Consider the following 21991-nt stretch of genomic DNA (forward strand, 5'->3'; position numbering starts at 1 on the left):
GGTAATTCTGATGGCTAAATACGGGTTATACATAGCAAGCGCTGTTGAATATTCATGAGGTTCCAAAATGTTTTCGCCCAAAAGTTCTTGTCTAAAATGTATTACGTGCAACCTAGCTTTAGCTGAAAATACTTGAGGTCTCATTGTTTTATTAGCAAGTTAATATTTTTGTGCTTCATAATATTATATTATATTATATTGCTTCATAGTATTATATCAAGAAATATATGAATCAACCAATCAGGTTACTTAATGATGAAGTTTTGTGAGACCAAACTCAGTCAGCTTTGTTATCCTACGGAAGCATTGAAGGGACACCAAACCTACGGAAATTGAAGTAGCATCGTATTGTCGAGTTTCACACATGCATAAACTAGTACAAATATCATAATTTCCGTTTTGCATGCAACCCAGCAAACACAAAACGTTATAAAACAAAAGAGCCTCTAAAATATGTTTCATAACGTTAAATGTGGTGTTATAAAACGTCGTCATAACGTTTTTATGAGATCTTAATGTTATATTAATGTTAATGATGTTTTAACGAAAATGTGTTTTGAAATAATAGCCTGAAAATGTTTTCGTGACATATTTATTATACCACAAATAACGTTATTAAAACAAAAGACGAACGTTTTAATAACGCTTTAAAAACGTTTTTGTGTTGTACTATTTTGAGAAAGGTGTCTAAAAATTTAATTTTGAGCGAGAATTACGTTGTTTTGATTGAGATGGCGTAACTAATCATTGTGGTATTGAATTTATTCACCTTCAACACCGAAAAAAACAGTTAAATAGTAGTTATGTTTATGAACAGAAAACAAGCCATATTTCATTTGTGTTTACTGGTATTTGTGCAAGTTTTATTGACTTAATGCAGATATAAAGGTTATGGTCCTACACAATGGAGACAGCATCAGTGTTTAGAGTTTTATGTTTGTAGTTTTATGTTCTGTAGCTCTATTGTGAGAAAAATATATGAGACATATTTTAGAATGTGTTAATTAAATATATCACGAAGCAAAATTAAAAGAGAAATGACACAAAGAAAGAATTATGACACAAGGTTTAAATCGTTGCAACATTATAATTTTAAATATTATTACTAAATGAGCGACAAAATGGTTTGACGAAAGCCTCTGTTACGATTTGAAAGAATGCAGACAAAGGAAATTTATTACATTAAAAATAATGTTCTTACAGACTCCCTTATATTAAAGATCTTACATTATCAAATTAATATTTTGTGACAGAAATGATTCAATTATTGATTGATTTGCATTTTAAATGCTTTTTATAGTTGATCAATTGGAAGAATTTATCACATTACTTATTGATGAAATTTTTCTTATAAACATTACAGCATTAGCCAAGGTTTCCAGAAATGAAAATTAGAATACTTTTAACATCATTATAACAAAACTAACAGTGGGGAAATAAATAACGACCTATATCGGTTGTCGATAAATAAATAAATAAATAAATAATGCCTTGTAAGTTTGCACATTGCTTATCTATGTAGCACATGTACCAAAAATAAGATATTTAATGCCCTTTAAGATTTTATAAAACAAATAAAATATATAACGAAAGCCCTACATGTCTGCACAGTGTTTGAAATTTGGAATGAAAGTTGTGCTGAATATATAAAAAGTAAGTTAAATAAGAAACAGGAAAGTTAACAGTAAGCATAGCAACTGGAGAATGAATATTTTGCCTTTTGACATATAACTCGAATGTTTAAAATGATGAATTTTCAATATTTTTAGGGGTATTTTTTCTTCATGATTAAAATAAAAATTAAGGCCATGTTTACTTTCGACAATATAGCGTTTGAAGAAAGAAAGAAGCTGTTTACCTACAAAGTATCATGCGGAACTGTTAAAGAAAGCTATAAGTGGTCTAAAACCTGCTCCTTTACCTTAGCTCACGCAAAAAAACAGATGAAAAAATGACGTTTAAGACTTGGCAATGAAATTTTTGAAAATTGTATTGATGGGACACAAGAACATTTTCTTTATGGAAGGACTCTTTAAGTATTTTAATTCATAAGAAGAAATCAAATGGTTGCAACCAAGAAGTTTCTAAGCTGCTGGGGAACAGTAATTCTACAGTTTAATTAGAACAGGTGGACTGGGTGAAGGAAAATATTAAATTGTATGGTTATAATCATACATTTCATACCTTTGAGGAAACTATAAAAATATCTTGTATCTAAAATAATCTAATAATCAATTTATATAGTTCGACTTAGTTTTATACCCTAGCTTTATGCACATTCTTATCGAATTGGAAACATTTAAGATTCCAGGAGTTTCTCAAAAGTAGTCAAAGGGAAGAAATCCTGGCCTTGGGGCTCCTGGTTGTACAGATAGATCAGAAAATGCCCGACTGTCGATGGTTGAAGTGTCTGCATCGTTTGTATCGTCCGAATCTCCATCCTCATAGTGGTAACGAGAGGTTGGTGCTATTGTTATAACTGGTCGTGGAAGCCTAAAAGTTCGGACACGGCCTTCTTCATCGAACAATCCCTCCTCTGGACTTTCAAGGATAACCGGCGGTCGAGGAAGTCGTCGTGCCCGGACACGAGGCAAATATCGTCTGATGTCCAGATTTTCACTTAGTGTCTATTGTGACAGGAAATAAACAGGACATGGATATCAAACTGCATGAATATTCATAGGAAAACAGAAACTGAATGGTGACACAAACAGTAAATTATATGAGCGCTAAAAACATATTTTATTTTAAATTAAACTTTGTCCTGTTCATCATATACCAAGTAAGAGATCTTAAAATGTAAGCTGCTGTTGGTTATAGTAAAGACTCAATAAATAATATTACAGACACATGTAAGTAATCAAAACGACAAGTTCCATCATTCTTATATTTTTTTTTCTCACACACAAAATCATGAAATATCTTGTTAATACTCTAAGAATTTGTTTATACAGATTAGCGCATATTTTGCTGGGTTTGTTTGCATGCTTTCAGGTAACATAGTCAGTAATATTAATAGTGGATGACGTGTTAATTAGACTCACCTCGCTGTCTGTTGATATTGAACTAGCCTCATCACCAGTAGCCATGTACGGTCGAGAGAAGTTATAGTCTCGACTTTCAGAAGAATCTGACTCTTCCTGACTGCTGTGTGAGATTCCTGGCACACTAGAAGCTGCTACTCCATCCGGTAAGAATGCTTGTAAGGCACTGGGCACTTGAGCCCGCATCCTCTCCTGTAAAATGAACAAATCATAACTTAGTAACATGTTAATAAAATATCAATTAAGAAGGTTTCATAGCCAGAGAAAAAAACATATTTCTGTTCCTTGCAAATTTAAACATGCATAGGCTTTGGAACATCCAGGTTTGGGTGATTGGATGGCTGGCCCTTCCCTACATTCTACAGTGTCATTGGAGTATTAGAAGGTTAAAGTTATGAATGAGAGAGAGTTGTTCATTCTGTTGATGGATATGTACAAGGTTAGGGTATGTATGAGAGGGAGTTTTTCATTCTGTTGATCTTTGTATAACTTACATTAATGTACGGTGAGTTGCGAATGACATCCATCAGGTGTTCCATCCTCCTATTAGCATCATCCTCCTCCTCCTCCTCCTCTACTTCATCAACTTCATCATAAGAGTCGGAGAAGGAGGAGAAGTCGTCGTCGATGGAGAAGTCAGTGCTGGTTGCCACGCCCTCACTTTCCACTCCAGCGATGAGATTACGAACCACTCGTTCTGAGTACTGCTCGGGGTGATACTTATATTGCAGCTTTTCGTGCTGTTGTCGGGAACGGGTGTAAACAACCAGACCGCAACAGAGGAAAAATATTAAAACGAGAAGGAACCCAATGACAATACCAAGAATGATGGCAACTACTGGGAACAAAGAGACTGGTGGTTGGTTGGTTATAGTAGGTGGTTGGTTGGTAAAGGTAGTGGGAACCGTTGTGGTGGTCAACGGTACCTCACACAGATCCCCTGTGTAACCATCATGGCACCTGTAAATCATAAGTAAAGGAAGCAATTATTGCAATACAAAAGATTACATTGCATATGCAGCAAATACTTTATATGAACTGCTTTCAAACCATGACCAATCTATATCGGTCCATGACTCATATTCAAGTTAAATAAAAATAAATATATAAAGTCAAAAATAGATTTAGGAAATCTCATATAGCAAATAGCATATTTCACAGTACTTTAAGCAAATAATTATTAAACTTTCACACCATCTTTTGAACCTATGACATGACATCATTCACAAGTTTGCAAAAAGACATTCCCTCCTTCTCTTAAGGCTTAACTCCAAAGTCTGTCACTGTTTGAAACCAACATAGGAATTGCTGTTCATAATACTTACATGCACACTTTGTCATATACAAAGTCCACCATACATGTTCCTCCGTTGGAGCAGTACGCATCAGGACAGGTCTCTACAAAATCTGTAAAGTGGAAAAATGATGCATTATGATGATGTAATGCACACATGATATACATGATACTGTTATTAGTGTTGGAGACTTACAGACGATAGCATTCCATGTTGTTGAGATAGAAAGAGACAAACGTTCTGCTGACTGAATTCATCAGTAAGGAACACCATGTTTATGATTAATGTCATTGTAATGCACTTATTAAACCATTGCACATGCAAGTAACTAATCAAAAAGGGGGAGTTGTGCCAAAAAGGTGGCACAATTTTAAGCAAATAAATATTTTACCAGTGGAATCCTGAATTTCACTAAATATCAAACTAAAGAGGTAAGGGAGTCTTATCTCATATTTACTGATTTCAAAGAATGTTTTTTACATCCATATGCTTGAAATGTGTATGGTTGAAATGTGTATGGTTGCTCTATGGTTGTTTTAAAGGCACTTACCTTCAAACTCGATTGTATTAACTTCAAGAACCACATACAGATTCCTTGGACTTGAATAAACTTTGTCACCTTCCACAGCTGATAACAAAGCAGACTCCAGGGTGTCTGTAGTGACATTCACAGCGGTAGGGTGAAAAAATGATATGTAATAAGGAACAACGGATCCTGACTTGAAGCCAAGAATCTCGTTACGTACAAAGTACGGAGATGTTTGATTGTAAGCTGTGAAGGTGTCATCCAGCTGATGAGAAAAAAGTAAGTAATCATTTTAAACAACGGTGTAACAATGTAGTTACATTTCATCCCAAAGAGTAATCATTTTCATCCTCATGAGTATGTATGTTTTATCTTTGAAGTATTCTTTTAAATTCAGTGATAAGTCAGTTAATCCCCAGAAGTAACCATGTTTACCATCAGGGAAAGGAGTAACCACATTTGTGATAAGATTTAGTCATATTAATCTCCAGGAGTATTCTATAATCATCACAAAGTAACAAAGTTTTTCATTGATGATCTTTTTCATTACTAATTCAAATTTCAAATGTAGTCGTAAAAGCCATCCATAAGTACTTACAGAGCTCTTGGGTCAAATTTGAAAAGCATTCTTGCAGCTTTAAAGCTGCAAGAATGCTTTTTGGAAATCCACATCATGTATACAAGTGCCTTTTTTGCATTCTTTCAGTTTTCTCTCAAAAAGTAAAAGCTTTTATTGGCACAATCTTTCCTTTCTGATGAAAAACTGGAATGCTTACCACTGTCAGAAGAGTTGCCTCATAGTCTTGATATTTCTGGCTAGAAGTATCATTCAGGTCTGATGTATAGATTGCTGGAGTGTCATTGAACTGCAAAACTGTGAATTTACCTCGGAATTTGATGTACTCTATGGAACAGGATTAACATTTGAAAGTCATATTTAGAAATAAATATCATGTACTTTCAGAACGATATAATAGAAAAGTACCAGAGCAATAGATAGGTAAAATGTTCACAAGTGCTTCAAATGGTCACTTGGTTGTGTTTTGTCATCCCTTGCATCTGTAAACGCTTACTACCCTAACCTTCCTTATCTCCATGTGCACAATCAACCGATACTCATAGCTGGTACATCAACAACAGCTATGAGTATCGGGTGGCACAATTATAAACTGTTCAATAGACACTGTAAACATTTCTGATTGTGTAGAAAGTTAATCATGATATTATTTTGTTTTAAACTTTGCAGTGAAGACAGTGAAGGATTTTTTGTTTTTATGAATATCGCAAATAAAAGTAGATATCAATATATGATGTATACCTTTGGAATAATTATGTCTAAAATATTGAAGAATTTATTACAAACCTGTGCAAACATCGTCAACAATAACGGTGTCGTTCTGACACTGACAAATGTAGGAACTGATGGTATTGATGCATTCAGCGGCTCCAAGGTAGCTGCAGGGATCATCTTGGCATTCATCTACATCTGTTTCATAAAGCAAATTATATAACCAGTGAACATTTTTACCCTTTGTTTTGATATAAGACTACACTGTAATGGAATACATTAAATATTTGCAATGTTGTAGGAAAACATGTTAACCCATGCATGTTGCAATTTTCCATGTCATGAAGACACTAATGGATATTAAAAAAGATAATAATAATACTTGAATGTAATTTAAAACCATCTTTTGTAGTATGATGACTTGCGTAAGATGCGTGAAGTATGATAATATATATGCAGATACAGGTGAGTGTCCAATCGACTGCAACTAGATACTCTGTACATATTTTCTCATCATTTCTGTACGACTCAGCTATAGTGTATATGAGAAATAAACTGGAACTTGAATGTCAACTATACATTCTGTCGACACGGCATGTCCTATAATATTGTGTCTATGGCTTACTTACCATCACAAATACTGCCAACTTGTTGATATCCTGCTTTACAGTTTGCACAAGTGAACGTGTTATTGCCTACAAATACGCACTCCAGAAAATTCAAGTCAAAGCAGTCGTGAGTTCCTTCGTCACATTGGTCATAAACTGTAAAAAAATTATAAATAACATGTTTAAAGTGAAACGTGCAATATTTATCAATATATCAAGTGCAGTAAACAGACTTTTGAGCATGAAAAGTTTGAACTGGACAATTACTATTAGATGTCTGCATCTTATGGTAACCAATTTGCTATGCATGCAGGTGCCTACATCATATGGTACAGGTAGATATCTGCATCATATGGTACCATGTACACATTAAATAGCATATGCAGGTACCTACATCATATGGTACAATTAGATGTCTGCATCATATAGTACCATGTGCACATTAAATAGCTATGCAGGTGCCTACATCATATGGCTCAATTAGATGTCTGCATCATATGGTTAACACATGCATATTAAATAGCATATGCAGGTACCTACATCATATGGTACAATAAGATGTCTGCATCATATGGTACCATGTGCACCTTAAATAGCTGTGCAGGTACCAACATCATATGGTACAATAAGATGTCTGCATCATATGGTACCATGTGCACCTTAAATAGCTATGCAGGTGCCTACATCATATATGGCTCAATTAGATGTCTGCATCATATGGTTAACACGTGCACATTAAATAGCTATGCAGGTGCCTACATCATATGGCTCAATTTAGATGTCTGCATCATATAGTACCACGTGCACATTAAATAGCTATGCAGGTGCCTACATCATATGGTACCATGTGCACATTAAATAGCTATGCAGGTACCTACATCATATGGTACAATAAGATGTCTGCATCATATGGTACCATGTGCACATTAAACAGCTGTGCAGGTACCTACATCATATGGTACAAATAGATGTCTGCATCATATGGTACCATGTGCACATTAAATAGCTATGCAGGTGCCTACATCATATGGTACAATAAGATGTCTGCATCATATGGTACCATGTGCACATTAAACAGCTGTGCAGGTACCTACATCATATGGCTCAATTAGATGTCTGCATCATATAGTACCACGTGCACATTAAATAGCTATGGAGGTACCTACATCATATGGTACAAATAGATGTCTGCATCATATGGTACCATGTGCACATTAAATAGCTATGGAGGTGCCTACATCATATGGTACAATAAGATGTCTGCATCATATAGTACCATGTGCACATTAAATAGCTATGCAGGTGTATCATAAACGAACATCACAATTACCATTGCTTTAATTTACAGAGGCGACAGTAAATACAATCCAGAGCTACTTCATAGGATAGGCATGTTGCAATAGTATAGTATTATTACACTCTCACATCCAATCCATAGGGATGAGACTACCCCCCCATCCCCACCCACCCAATCCCCACCCACCCCCTTCTACAGTGTGTTATATTCTGGTTGTAATTTTGCCTTATTTTGTTTTCACTTACTCGGCATAGTTGTATTAATGTTGTCTCTTAAAATTCGACTGTCTGGCTCCAGGAAATCGTTATTTCTTCCTGTAAGTCCATTCATGAAAGCATCCTCAATATCAGTTAAGGTATACGTAGAATTGTTGAGTAGATCCAGTCGTATCTCTGTTTTGATGCCCACCGAGATGTCGCTGAATTGTTCTACCGTCGATCCCAGATAATCATCAGAAAGAACAGACTCTTCATATAAATTGTCAATCTAAGGATAGAGAGTAGAATTAGCATATTACTTTTGCGACTAACTAATTTGATTACCATATTTTAGAATATTGAATTTTAAGTATGAAACACAGATTAATAAAAACAGAATGAATACAATTTCTCATTTATGAAATGTAAAACATCAACAAAAGCTTCAGTAAATAACAAATTGTAAATGTGGCCAAGACGGCCATTTGCTCAAATCACAAATATCCAAAGGAAAATGAAATAATGCAACAAAGTAGAAAGAAAACCTTCAAATAGGAGATAACTTACATCGATAGCTAAAGAAACTTTAACAACCTCTTGGTTGAGGTCATCAAAGAAGGAGCTGACTTGCCAACCTTTGATATCCACAAAGATAACGAACATGGTGACTGACATAGCATCTGGAATAAATAAAACATATTCAATCAGATCAAGAGAGATTTATAAGTAAAAACTTGAACATATCAATATCATCTTACTGTTCCTTCTTGTTATATTCATACTTAGATATTAGGATGTTGATTAAACACTTTCTTAAGCATATAAAGCACGTATACGTGTATAATACACATGACAGTCACTTATTGCCTATGTACTCAGTGTCACATGAATAATTACCATGATCTAAACCTAGTAATATTATGAACATATTAAGTATGGTTTTTATTACACTGATATAATTTTACCACAAATATCTGAAATATGGGCATGTTGTTTATAGTTTATAACATACGTAATGAACATTTCCAATTTATCTGCCAGGACAGAATGGCCAAAAACAAAAAATTAAGTAAAAAATTAAAATGAAGGAAAATTGTCTATTTCAGTTTCGGATAGAAAATATTGACTTACTAGTACAACTGCTGTTGGTTCTATGATAGCCTGTTTGGCAAACACATGCATATGAACCTGGGCTGTTGGAACACTTTTCATTCTCTTCTGTTGGGCATGGTATGCTGATGGCACATTCGTTAATATCTTTAAGAAGAGAGAATTTTTGTCGCATATCAGTTTTTATAAGCTTAATTTGAGTAAGGTATAACAGAAATCAAGAACTGGTTCTCTGTACATGAAAATCTCAAAAAGCAGATATAAAAATACCGTGGTAACATTTGATATTAAAATCACTAAGAGGTGTGTAATAATAAAGAAGAAATATACACATATTAAACAACGCTTTACGTTCAAAATCGTTACGATTTGTCTTCTTTTTCTGTAGTAAATATGCAAACGTACCTTGACAGTATGTACCGTTGCCCTCGTAACCTGAGGGGCAAATACATTGGTATGAGCCAATGGAATTAAGACATATGGCTGACGGGTCACAGTTGTCCAGACCATACTCGCAATCATCATAATCTGTTGATAAAAATTAAACATATTAACTTAATCTGAAAATAACTAAAAATTGCTTATAGCACGAGGATGGAATTCATGTATTATCGAAAAGACAGGCTTTTGGAAAGCAGTCCAGTAATAAGCAGTATACTACCTATTGTTTGTAAACCAATTTATCATTTGTTTAATTTCCTTAATACCTATTGGCAGGAAATAGGAAATTGCCAGTGCCGTTTCTCTCTTTTGGTAACAGAAAACTCCACCGGTATTTAGTCAGTGAATAGCCCCGAGTTTTGAGGCCTGCTTTTATAGAGATGAAAGTGATGTAACTTACCTTTACAAGTACCATTTCTTCCGTTGCCTCCTTCTTCACTGTAATAACCCATTTGACATGTACAAGTATATGAGCCCTCTAGATCAGTACAATTTGCATTGACATCACACTCGTTAGTGTTGTCTTCACATTCATTAACATCTGAAATAAAAAAAATAAAAATACTATAATTACCCTGGATCGGGACGAGTTCTTTCACATTTTGTATTTGATAGCTTCATAGGATATCAAAATTGGAAGATTTTATTTCAGCTAATTGCTTCTTAACATATTGAGGTCGATTTTTCTATAATCACTGGGAATTAAGTCAAGTCACGGTGCTGGCTATGTGATGTAAATGTAATATTTCCCTTTTAATTTTATTAAAGATTTTTACTTTATTTTATTTATTATTATTATTATTAATAATCTCTTTTGGCATAAGGATGTTTCTATACCGTTTAGCATGGTAGAAAAGTTGCATCACAGTTACTATGAATGCGCAACCTATGGATGGAAGTATCCTACTGTTATCATATTAAATGTAATTACCATGTGTGGAACTTTACTTAAACTGATATATTTAGAGATATAGAGTAGATTTATGCTCACTTTCACAGTATGTTCCATTGCCAATGTAACCTTCCTCACAGCTGCAGGAAAATCCCCCGTATGTGTTGGTACAAGAAGCACGCATGTGGCAGTTGTCTATGTTTTCAGTACATTCGTCTACATCCGTGCAGTTACTGCCATCACCACGGTAACCAGATAAACAGTTACATTCGAAGGAACCGGGGATGTTATTGCATGTTGCATTGTAGTGACAAGCATTGTCAACATTGCACTCGTTGATATCTAAGAGCAAGCAAGATATTAAATTTCCATGTTTAGCTGAATTAAATATATAGCAGTGGCACAGAAAGCGTTTGTATTTTATAGAGGACGTATTTCAAATACATGGGATTTTTGTTCCCTTTAGGGATTCTTCATATTGGTTAACATGTACTCGATGGAGCGCTCTATTGTTGTGAAATAATAGGTTATACCAATGTAAATCAACATTACATACCATCACACGTGTTGTAGCCATCACCGGTGTACCCATTGGGACACGAACACGAGTAGTTGCCCTCCAGATCTATGCAAAGGGCGGCTGGGTCACAAGCAGAATCCATGCATTCATTGATATCTGCAAACAAAAGAAATATTGTAAAAGTTCCATCTAGTAGATTGGATCGGCATGAACGTAATAACTCTGGATGCATGGTAAGTCAATAGCACAGAAATATGCTATCATTTCTTTTTCATTGAACTGAAAATCTTGTTGCAGTGACCCAGCAAGGATATTTTATACTTATTCACCTCGGGTAGACAAAATATAACAAACATTATCATATCATTCAAAAATCATATTGAATAGTTATTTGTTTTCAAATGTTATTAATCTTTAATGGGTTTGTCAAACAACATTATTTGGAAGTGATGAAAAATGGCCCTTATTAAATTAAACCATGTTGATGGATTATTAAACCAGAAAAAAAAAACATTGGATTGAGTAAGGTGTTCATTTTGTTTAACGTTGTACCTAGATTAAGACTAATTAATTAACTTAGAGATGTCAAAATTTGTTAAAATTTCTATACTGACATAATTTAATATATCCATGACTAATTAGCTAAACACTTAATGATGCATTTCTTACCAACACAGTCTTGCCCAGTCCCGATATAACCAGAGTTACACATGCATATGTAGGAACCTTCAGTGTTTTCACAGGAGCCATTGATGTCACATGACACAGTCTCATTGACACAGGTACCATTCGAGCATGTGAGTATTCCATTAGAACATTCGTTGATATCTTTAAAGTGAGAAGGAAAAATTCAATGAAAATATACATAAATGCATTCATTGTGAGTTTGCCTTAGCAACCAATATTGAACAACGTGAAATACCTTATGGCAGCACACTCCTTCTCTGACTTGATAATATCGTGAAAGCTTGTAGTTTAGAGTCTTATATAAAGTATCATATAACTAAAAAGGGAGCAGCAATATAGATTTACTAATTGAGAGGCAACCAGAAAGGAGGTTATGAATGCAAGCTTTTTGCATTGCAAACAATCCCAGGTCCGGTTGTGTGACAGAACATTTGCCTAAACATGAATGGCCACCTCCATTAAATACAGTAAAAACTTCAACAGACTTAATTGTAATTGTAGCATTACATAACTAACCAGGAGGCAGACATTTAGATCGCTAAACTAATAATTGGAATTTATTAACTACTTAAAAAACTGTACGAAAGCAATGAAATGCAGACACTTCAGAAATTGAGGAAGCCATTATATTAAAGAGTGGAATAGATATTTTACCTAGACATGACTGGCCATCTCTGTTAAATCCAGTGAGGCAGGCACAACTGTAAGAGCCAGCTGTATTACTACACTCAGCATTATCGGAGCAGTTATTCAGTAAAGAAGATGAACACTCATCAATATCTATGGAAGAGACAATGAGTAACAATTTAAATTCAAAATATAAAAAATCAACATGAACAGATAAATATCAGTATTATAAATTAAGTTGATGTACATATTCCTCGATGTTTACAAAACAATTGGCAAAACTAAAGCCCTCATAATTTTAAATCATAGTTACAACTTAGACCGAATAACATTCACCCAGTAATAAAATATAGCGCCAAAATTTGCCATTACGTTATGTACATTAGTAATGGATTCAGATATATAATGGGACTGATGATAGAGGTACACCTACCGATACAAGATCTTTGATCTTCATCTAGCTCGTATCCATCAGAGCAATCGCATGTATAACCAGGGGTGATGTTAATACAGACACCTTGATCTTTATCACACTGGTGTCCGTTGTCACACTCGTTTACATCCTCACAGACAGAGGTATTTGTTGAAGACAAGGTAAAACCATTAAAGCATCTGCAGTTCTCTTCAGCACTATCTGCATTCCTGAAGCAAGCGCCATTCACGCACGATTTACCACTGATACATTCATTTTCCGCTGAGGATTGAAAGATAAAAATAGCAAAACAAATGATTTTATCATTGCAACATTTCGTTTCTTCGCGATATCTGTGACTTGGATATAATTTTAGGTTAGACTCACAATCAACCGTCTTTGACCGATTTACGTAATACCACGAACAACCAGAGCAATGACAATGAAGAATGATGTATTGGAGTCATCACACATTTCAATAACCTAAAATTCCTTACAAACAAAACCAAAAAATATATATCAGTATAACTTAATGATAAAAGTGAATTGAATTAAAAGTTTGTATTGAAGTTTATCCCCATATAGAAATAATACTGCAACTTGAGTCTAGCCTTAAGTCAGGAAAAACGCTGTTCGAGAATATACTGTAAAATCAATTACTTGTTACAACTTTGAGTAATGCCAATAATAACTGACTAAATAGATTGTAAACCAATTTTTATGACGTATTCATCTTTCAGTTAACTTCCTTTTTAAGCAGGAGAAATGGAAAGAATTTGTAAACAATGTCTCTCATACTAAAACAGTCATGTTAATCGCTAGTTGAGCAGGCAGAATATTTTAGAATTCTCTAAGTGCACTTAAAAACCTACTGATACAACTGATGCCATCTTCAGCAAGGTAAAAGCTATTGTCACATTCACACCGGAATCCTGGGATCATATTAGCGCAAAGTTGACTGCAATTGTCTAACTCAAGGTTACACTCATTGATATCTGTTGAGTAAAATACAAAAACAAATAAATATTACTGGCAGAATCGATAAGGATCTCTCCATGAATTTTACTGCTTGACCGTGTCTGTCTGTTACAGTTGACAAGTTTATTCCAGAGAATAAATGAAGCAAGCAGGTGTTATCTCCTAAATTAAAAACCGACAGCAAAATGTTTTATTTGATTTCTTCACCTTGTTGTATTGACCTTGGGTTGGATAGGGTTCCAAAGTTGCTTTAGGGGTTGTGATGTTATCAATATCAAAATGACTGTTGTACATTCATATGTTAATGCGTCTCAACTCTAAAGAAGTAAATTGGATGAACATTGTAAAGAAAAGCATAAACAAATGTCAGTGTGCACCTGACATCACACCTGTTAAAAGTAAACTATCATTTGACGCAAAATAATGTGATGTGAACTGTTAATATATTATTTTATTGTAGAAGAAGCTAAAATACAGCTAAATCTTACCTGTACAGGAAAAGCCATCTCCCTGAAACCCGTTAGTACATTGGCATTGGTAAGACCCCTCACTGTTGCTACAGGTAGCTCGTACAGAACAGGGATCCCCTGAACATTCATTGATATCTAATAATGATAGAAAACATAAATACATCAGAAAGTGGTTTCTGTGTCTATCTGATGTCAAATGAGTCAACCTGTAGAGACGAAGATTCTATAATCTAAGTTTAAAGTTCATGACGCAATACAAGTGCACAATACTACCCTAATTATTGCAATGCTTTTTAACTTATATGAAAAAAAGTCATAGCTTCTAATGATTTCAGTCAAAGTTAATTGATGAAATATACTGATATTTATTTTACTTGCTGAAACACGTACATCCTATTTATCCAACATACCTTGGCATGTTCCATTAACATCCTCGTATCCTTCTAAACATCGACAGATATAACTGCCGACGGTGTTGAGACACTCAGACACTCCGCTGCTGCAGTTAGCTTCTCCTGTCATACACTCATCCTCATCTAATGAAGAGTTAAACAAAGCATTATTAATTTGGAAACAACCGATTATGTGTATGAAAATTTGTATTATTGAAACGCAAAGAAAGAGTCTTAGAAGAAATAGGGTATCACTGGAAGGAATATAGTGACCAATATGCGCCTTCCACTACCAATTTGGTTGTTTATTTCATAACGTATATAACAGAATAAAGGAAATCTTATAACAGAATAGGAAGCAAAAAAAAAGAAATATTTAATTTATCATACTTAGGTACATAATGCAACGCCATCGATCCCAGAAAATACGCACACAACCGATACCTTTGGCAATAAGACACTAGTGTACAGTCAGTACATACAGCTGCGGTCAATACCCACAGCACAGTGTACAAACGATACAGAGATGGACATCTCAGGTCCAGCTAAAGATAACAAGGTATCACGTTTCATTACTGTCTGCATTTTGTAGTGACAAGCAGAATACTTCACTTGCAAGCAACGGAAAGTTAACTTTTTCAGAGCGCAGCACACGGATTGGGGCGAGTCTTCAATGCCTTTAAACACATATAGCCTGTTCATACTTATACTTACCAAGACAAGTAACACCATCTCCTATGTAGCCGTCAGGACAAGTACAAATGAAACTCCCATTGGTGTTCTCGCAAAGAGCTCTTGGGTGACAGCCGATAGAACGTCGCTCGCATTCATTGATATCTGTACATATAGTACCGTCTCCTTCCCAGCCTTCTTCACATGAGCAGAAATACGATCCAATGATATTTTGACAAATGGCATGGTTTCCACAAGTAAACAAGCCCCGAGTACATTCATCGACATCTAAGGTGAGAAATATGGAAGAATTGGAGTGATTTATTAGCCATCCACAAAAGAGGGTTTATACAGCTTAAATTATCACTTGTTTACAGTATACTATAACTAAGCAATAGAGAAAGAGATGCATGCAGTATGCACAATGTACACTGCATGAAACAATACCAAAAAATAAAGGACCAACTGCCATCTCTAACAGCTGACAAAGTTTGTGAACGGTGTTTTCACAGGGAAAGTAGATTATTGCAATTTATCCTTACCGGTGCAGATGAATCCATTCCCTTCAAATCCATCTAAACAGGAACACTGGAAAGATCCAGGTTGGTTGGAACACGTAGCTTGTGGTGAACAGGGGAAGTCCGTGTACCTGCATTCATCCTCGTCTTCACATAATGTACCATCCCCATTCACATCGGTGAAGCCATCTTGGCAGGTGCAGTTATATCCTCCATATGTGTTTGTACATAGAGAGAAATCTGGGTCACAAAGGTCTGTACCCCTGTCACATTCATCAATATCTGTTAGAAATGCAACAAATTAAAGGAAAGGTCTAGAGGTGAATATGACGTGGTATAACGTTTTTTTGTTTTTGTTTTTGCTTTTTTAATTTTTGTTTTTATATTTTTATAAAGTTTGTTGATAAAATACTGTTATGAACCACAGCATACTTCAAGATCGTAAGTATTTATGAGTCAATGGGGCACTTGAGGTCTACCTTGGTGACCTCTTCAGTTGCTCATCACAATGGTCATGCAAACGGGATCAACCTGGCCACTCGTTTGGTGTATCCCAGCCAAAAAAAAAAAACATTCTAAGTGCTCATAACAAATGAAACATGTTTGCAATTGACATTGAAACATTATCCTTACCAAGACAGTTGCTCCCATCAGGATGAAGTTCATAACCATTGGAACATTCACAGTCGTAGCTGCCTAACATATTGAGACAAGACTGTTGGCAGGTGTTATTGGAGGAAGTGAAACACTCATCAAAGTCTACAGAAGAAATAAAGTCATTTTAGAAAAAAGGATTATTATCAACAAGAAGTTTCAATTGTCACGTGGATATTAAATATTGTGATGTACAAGATTGTTGGCCTCATTTGTCAGTAAGAATTATGAGAAAGAATCCGTTCATCGACGATGTTTCATAGTTTTAGCTTTCATACATCAATTAATGTTGATGCGAATGCCATTTTTCTTGACCCTAATTGCCATATAACCCACTACAGCTATGAACATGTTAACTGTTTATCACTGTGTAACGTCACCACATGAAAGTGATAATAAAAGTGTGGTTGTTACTGTTACTGCACTCCTTTCCTTTGACAATTACACACATTAATATGGGCGACGCAAATTCAGAAGCAAAGTAAATCGTTTGAGAGGTAAACAGTGCTAAATCAACTCGCTGTCCATCAAAACTGAAAATTAAATTCAAGCTAAATAATCGAAGTTATCTGAAAACATACAATCTCTCTTATGGAAATAAATGAATGGCCACAAGAGTCACTACTAACGTACCCCAACATTTGAAGCCAGTCCCAATTAATCCCGGAGGACAGGGCCCACACGTGACGTTAGCATCGGGGGCTACGCTATCTTTGCAGGTAACTCCAGGGTAACATGGACTATCAAGGCATCCATCGTAATCTTCGCTGCAGTCATCTCCTGCCCATGCGGGAGGACAGATGCATGTCACCATCTGATAATACAGTGCAAACGAGAAGCTATTACTTAAAGAGCGTCGTTGAAAGAAAAAGAAGTGGATAACCAAGTAACATTGCATTACATTGTTGGAAATAAACAGTTTCATTGTCATTGTCATTATAAGTAACAAAAATAATTTTAGAGATGTGACAGCAATAACAAGCATATGAGAAACTCAATTCGATACCATCCTGTATTATATTTTCTACACTTTCCTTTATATTTTCTACACTTTCCTACCGATAAACTTGACCCGCATAACATAACTACTGCATAAAGACGACTTCGGTTCGTCGCAAAACATCATCAAGTTTCTACATAAAACTTAGGGATTATCTCTTCAGTCTATTGAATGTAGCGAACTGAACCATCACTCGAACGTGACATAACTGAGCAGCTACAGTGAGGTAATACAGTAATTGAGTATAAATATTACTTGTCTGTCATAGCGTGTCTACTTACTGCAAATTTATCTTCGACCAAGTTTGATCCATCTGCAAGGCTGGAAAAGTCGCATGTACCTCCATTTTTACAGTCACAGAGTAAAACATCGGTTTCCGCAACTGAGATGCCACGTCCATCGGAAGCAGAAAAGCCTAGCCGAACCCGGTCTGCATTGTATGGAGTCCACCTAAATACAGCCGCTGCAATGGAAACAGATAAACTTGGATAAACTCAAACACCTAATTGTAGAGTGGGAGGATATCTACTCGATGACAGATTTAAAAGGAATAAAATTGGGTTGTTTATAAGTATTGAGCTAATATACATAACAACCTACCTGTGTTGGATAGTTTAGCTGGAGAGGTAGTATTTAGTAAGGTGTATTGCCAATCATACGTTATAACGTCTCCATCACGATCGTATGCCTGTACGGTGATTTCTGATTCAATGCCAACTTGTGCTAGGATTCGTCTGTCTGTACCACCTTCTGCTGTCACAACATTTGTAATGTTAGGTGGAAAATTAGCTGAAAATCAAAATGAAAATACCAATTAGATGCACACTGTCTCATCTCGAGCAACTTTGGATACATCTTTACGGATTAGTCTCAAGAGAAATTCTTCAATAGGCTTTTGTTGAAAAATAAACAGATCACTGGAAACCTATGATGTCATTTCTTTTAAATAAAAAAAAGAAGCTTAATTTCTGTTAATTAACTTTAAGGAGCATATCTAGACTTATAAAGTCATATACCTTTGACCTGCAATAAAACCCATGAGGATTAGCTAATACTCACATAATCCCTGAGCATCATCTTGTAAGATAGAGTTAGTCTTTCTGGTTCCTAGTCCGACGGAGATGCTTTTGGAGGCCAATGCGTCAAACAGACAGGTTTCGTCTCCATCACACACCATCTCTGCCTCAAAAAGCAGTGAGTTGTTCTCGTATTGTAGGAGCAGTTTGTCAAAGAATACCGGCATAAAACCGAAGTCATTAAGATCAAACCAAGTAATATTCTGGTCGTACATGAAGAGACTGTTCACTTCTGATACACGCCCTGTAAAATGAATGAATGAATCAAAGAAACAGACATGAATGGACAATGGACATCAAATGACTACTTTTTGTATCAAGAATAAAACCGTATTTCTCAGAAAAACAACAGTTCTCTAACTTAAACTTAAAGAATAATTCACCCTTCAAAAACCTATTTAATTATTGATATCAAACTTAACTTTTTAATTTTTAATCCAGAAAACTTCAAAGCAGATCTAATGTGTGTCTTGAGGAAAGCTGGACCAAGTAAACAATGATATCATTCTTAGCTAAAGTTGCTGCTGCGTTGATCATTCACAATAGATCTAAAAATGAAAGACTTAATTGTTCTTCAGTACTTACAAGACTGGCCAAAAACATACAATTCTCGATCCGTAAGGTTTTGGGCATCTTGAAATGCTAACTCAGATCCGTTTCGCAGAAGAAAGTCATCGGTATAATCGTCATTCCATACACCTTGGGAAAATGTGAAAATAAACTCTACATTTACTCGGTTCACGAAAAGGGTACATTCCAAAAGGTTTGTTTCAAATAACAAACTTTAAAAAAAGAAGAAGAAAGAAAATGACCTAATTTCTAAGAAACTGATTCAGTACCATAACAGATCAGACAAGACTTGACTTGTTAAATTACATATCTAGAAATAGGTTTTATGAGAAAACATGTGGCCTAAAATGGAAAACAAAATTCTTGAACTCAAAGAAATACAAGGGTAAATGAGAGCATTCATTTACTTTGTGCATGTCTTAAGGATTCAAATTCCAACCATTGTTTTTATGCACCCTTCAAAAACCGTGGAGTAGAACTAAATTTAATATTGTCCATATCGTATGGTTGATTCGATCTCAAAATAGGATCCATATTTGTATGACTTCCTGAAATTGTATAACTAATTAATTCATTTTTCCATAATTGTCCTATTGATTGAAATTTGGCATTAGCCTACAACTTTGCTAACGCGAGTACGAAGGGAAAATATACTCGTAATAACATTTGGTCACTCTTCAGTCTTACCAAATAGTCCTTGAGTTTGGTTTCCTTGGTAAGACTGTGGGATTTCAAAGAAAATATCCAGCACTCCAGGAGTTGTCATGGCAACAGAAATTGAGATGCCAATGCTCCAGTAGGCAACAATTCTGTCAGAGGCATTCAGGTTTACGTTGGTGAAATTACCGCTGTCAACTTCCAAGTAGAAGTTAGGATCATTCTCGGAGAAATATGGTACTGATCGAAAGAGATTAATACAGAAGACATTTTCCTGGCTGCTGTTAAATGGTCAAATTACCAAAGATCATAACTCTCTTTTGATGTGGGTTATGTTAAAAATCTGTGCAGACATTTATTCTGAGATAAACTGTAAAATTGGGATCAAAATGAGTATATATTATTGCAATAACTATTATTTGATTAGTATATGTTATTGCAATGATCATGCCACAGTTGACAGCATTGATTGTTACAGTGCAATGGTAATGATAAGATTTCAAAATGTTGCAAAAAATGTTGCACAGTTGTAGAACAGACAACATTTATACAATGAATGTAATGTTATCGATGTCAAATATGAACTCAGACCAAAAAAAAACATTCCCCAGGTTTGATTGCAACAGAGGAAAGCAGTACATTAGTGTTGTCGGTCTGAGATCCAGGTACCTGTATGAAGAGACAGGGTGTTGCCTGTATGAAGGTATCTGTGTATATTGGAGCAAATAACGCAACTGCATACAGCATACAGTAGTTCATCATGTTACAATGGATTATTGAATGCATATCTCATAGCAAGTTTCATATTCTTACTCACCATCAGTTAGGTTTGCCTTTGAATAATATTCCGTACCGTTGACAATGGCGTAGAAATTTGATCTGTCGTCATTAAGAGAAATTTCAACCTGAAGAAAACAAAAACACATAAATGGTTACCATTCCTGGACCTGTTTTTATCCCAAATATTAAAGGAAGAGGAAGAAACTGCAGCATCTTGCAGATCAACGGCATTGTCATCTCCTCCTTACCCCTTCCCCCTTCCCCTCCTGCAACCTCCCACCTAGGACATCTCTTAAACAATATAATGCAATACAAAATGTTGGGGACATGTAAGACGATTTGTTTGATAGTTATTAAGAAAAACAAATACTCATTGTAATTTGATTGTGGCCTGGCTATAGTTTTATAAATTGGTTGGTAATACGTTAAAGAAATACTATAAAGACATGTGTTTAAAAAATACATTTAGAGCAGCTATAGGTATTATAGTCATGCAAACAAAACTTATAATAAAACATATAATATGGAAATGTCCTTCATAAAAAGTGAGGTTAATGGCACTTACTGTTGTTGATCCTTGAACCTTAGCTGCAAAGGCTGTAAACACAGTCCCGTTGATATCATCACCATCAGACCACGCTCTTTCCATCCTACCTTGAAGCTCAAACATTCCATGGTTGAATTCGATAAGCGTATATTCTCCCATGCCGTTAAAGGTATAGGAGTACCCATCTAGAGTTCTCATATGGGGATCACCAAACATCCATCCCGTCCTAGGTGGAAGGTAACCATCACAGCTACCAGCGGGTCTTTTCTCTTCGTAGTAGCCACAAAAGGCTGGATCTTCAGAGGCTGCACAGCAGTAATAGCGAGGCAGAAGATCGTCATCTAAACCGTAAAGAGAGATATATAAATATACAGATAGATACATAGATAGATACATGAAACATCTACAACGATCAATTTCTGACTCTTAAATGAAAACTATACCAACTCCTAATGGCAATGGCAGGAAGTGGTCAGTTACGTTGTATTAACAATACAATGAGCTCTAACAAATTTTAAGAAAGATTAATACCTAGCCAGTTTTGGTATTGCTCATCGTTGATCGAGTTCCCATTGACATACTGGTGTCTCACAACAAACGAACTCAGCCACAGCGTTTCATAACCTTCAACAAATGAGTGATCGTCCCGGTAACAGCAATGCATCCCAGCTCCATTCTCATTTGCTAATGTTGTTTGTAGGCAAAATGAGTCACCTAAGTAGATAACATTTAA

At 35.3% G+C, this 21991-nt stretch overlaps 1 protein-coding gene across 1 annotated transcript in view; it reads right to left on the reverse strand.

The window, feature by feature from the left end:
* Positions 1-1067: 1067 nt before the first annotated feature.
* The window catches only part of LOC139967105 (uncharacterized), a 60715-nt gene continuing 39791 nt past the window's right edge, over positions 1068-21991 (reverse strand). The window contains exons 37-69 of the mRNA XM_071970826.1: positions 21790-21972; positions 21277-21599; positions 20749-20836; positions 19962-20171; positions 19290-19403; positions 18688-18948; positions 18229-18417; positions 17910-18091; positions 17262-17442; positions 16608-16733; positions 15999-16256; positions 15499-15744; positions 14803-14928; positions 14411-14527; positions 13817-13939; positions 12966-13226; positions 12560-12685; positions 11888-12046; positions 11255-11374; positions 10798-11040; positions 10207-10347; positions 9771-9893; positions 9387-9512; positions 8823-8935; positions 8304-8544; positions 6783-6917; positions 6229-6351; positions 5642-5769; positions 4890-5130; positions 4370-4451; positions 3539-4004; positions 3045-3236; positions 1068-2627 (exon numbers count right to left, since the gene is read on the reverse strand). Coding sequence (XP_071826927.1) covers positions 2319-2627; positions 3045-3236; positions 3539-4004; positions 4370-4451; positions 4890-5130; positions 5642-5769; positions 6229-6351; positions 6783-6917; positions 8304-8544; positions 8823-8935; positions 9387-9512; positions 9771-9893; positions 10207-10347; positions 10798-11040; positions 11255-11374; positions 11888-12046; positions 12560-12685; positions 12966-13226; positions 13817-13939; positions 14411-14527; positions 14803-14928; positions 15499-15744; positions 15999-16256; positions 16608-16733; positions 17262-17442; positions 17910-18091; positions 18229-18417; positions 18688-18948; positions 19290-19403; positions 19962-20171; positions 20749-20836; positions 21277-21599; positions 21790-21972 — 6056 coding nt within the window. The 3' untranslated portion in view covers positions 1068-2318. The remainder of the gene's footprint in view (positions 2628-3044; positions 3237-3538; positions 4005-4369; positions 4452-4889; positions 5131-5641; positions 5770-6228; positions 6352-6782; positions 6918-8303; positions 8545-8822; positions 8936-9386; positions 9513-9770; positions 9894-10206; positions 10348-10797; positions 11041-11254; positions 11375-11887; positions 12047-12559; positions 12686-12965; positions 13227-13816; positions 13940-14410; positions 14528-14802; positions 14929-15498; positions 15745-15998; positions 16257-16607; positions 16734-17261; positions 17443-17909; positions 18092-18228; positions 18418-18687; positions 18949-19289; positions 19404-19961; positions 20172-20748; positions 20837-21276; positions 21600-21789; positions 21973-21991) is intronic.

Source organism: Apostichopus japonicus, chromosome 4 (assembly GCF_037975245.1).
Source record: "Apostichopus japonicus isolate 1M-3 chromosome 4, ASM3797524v1, whole genome shotgun sequence".
Lineage (NCBI taxonomy): Eukaryota > Metazoa > Echinodermata > Holothuroidea > Aspidochirotida > Stichopodidae > Apostichopus > Apostichopus japonicus.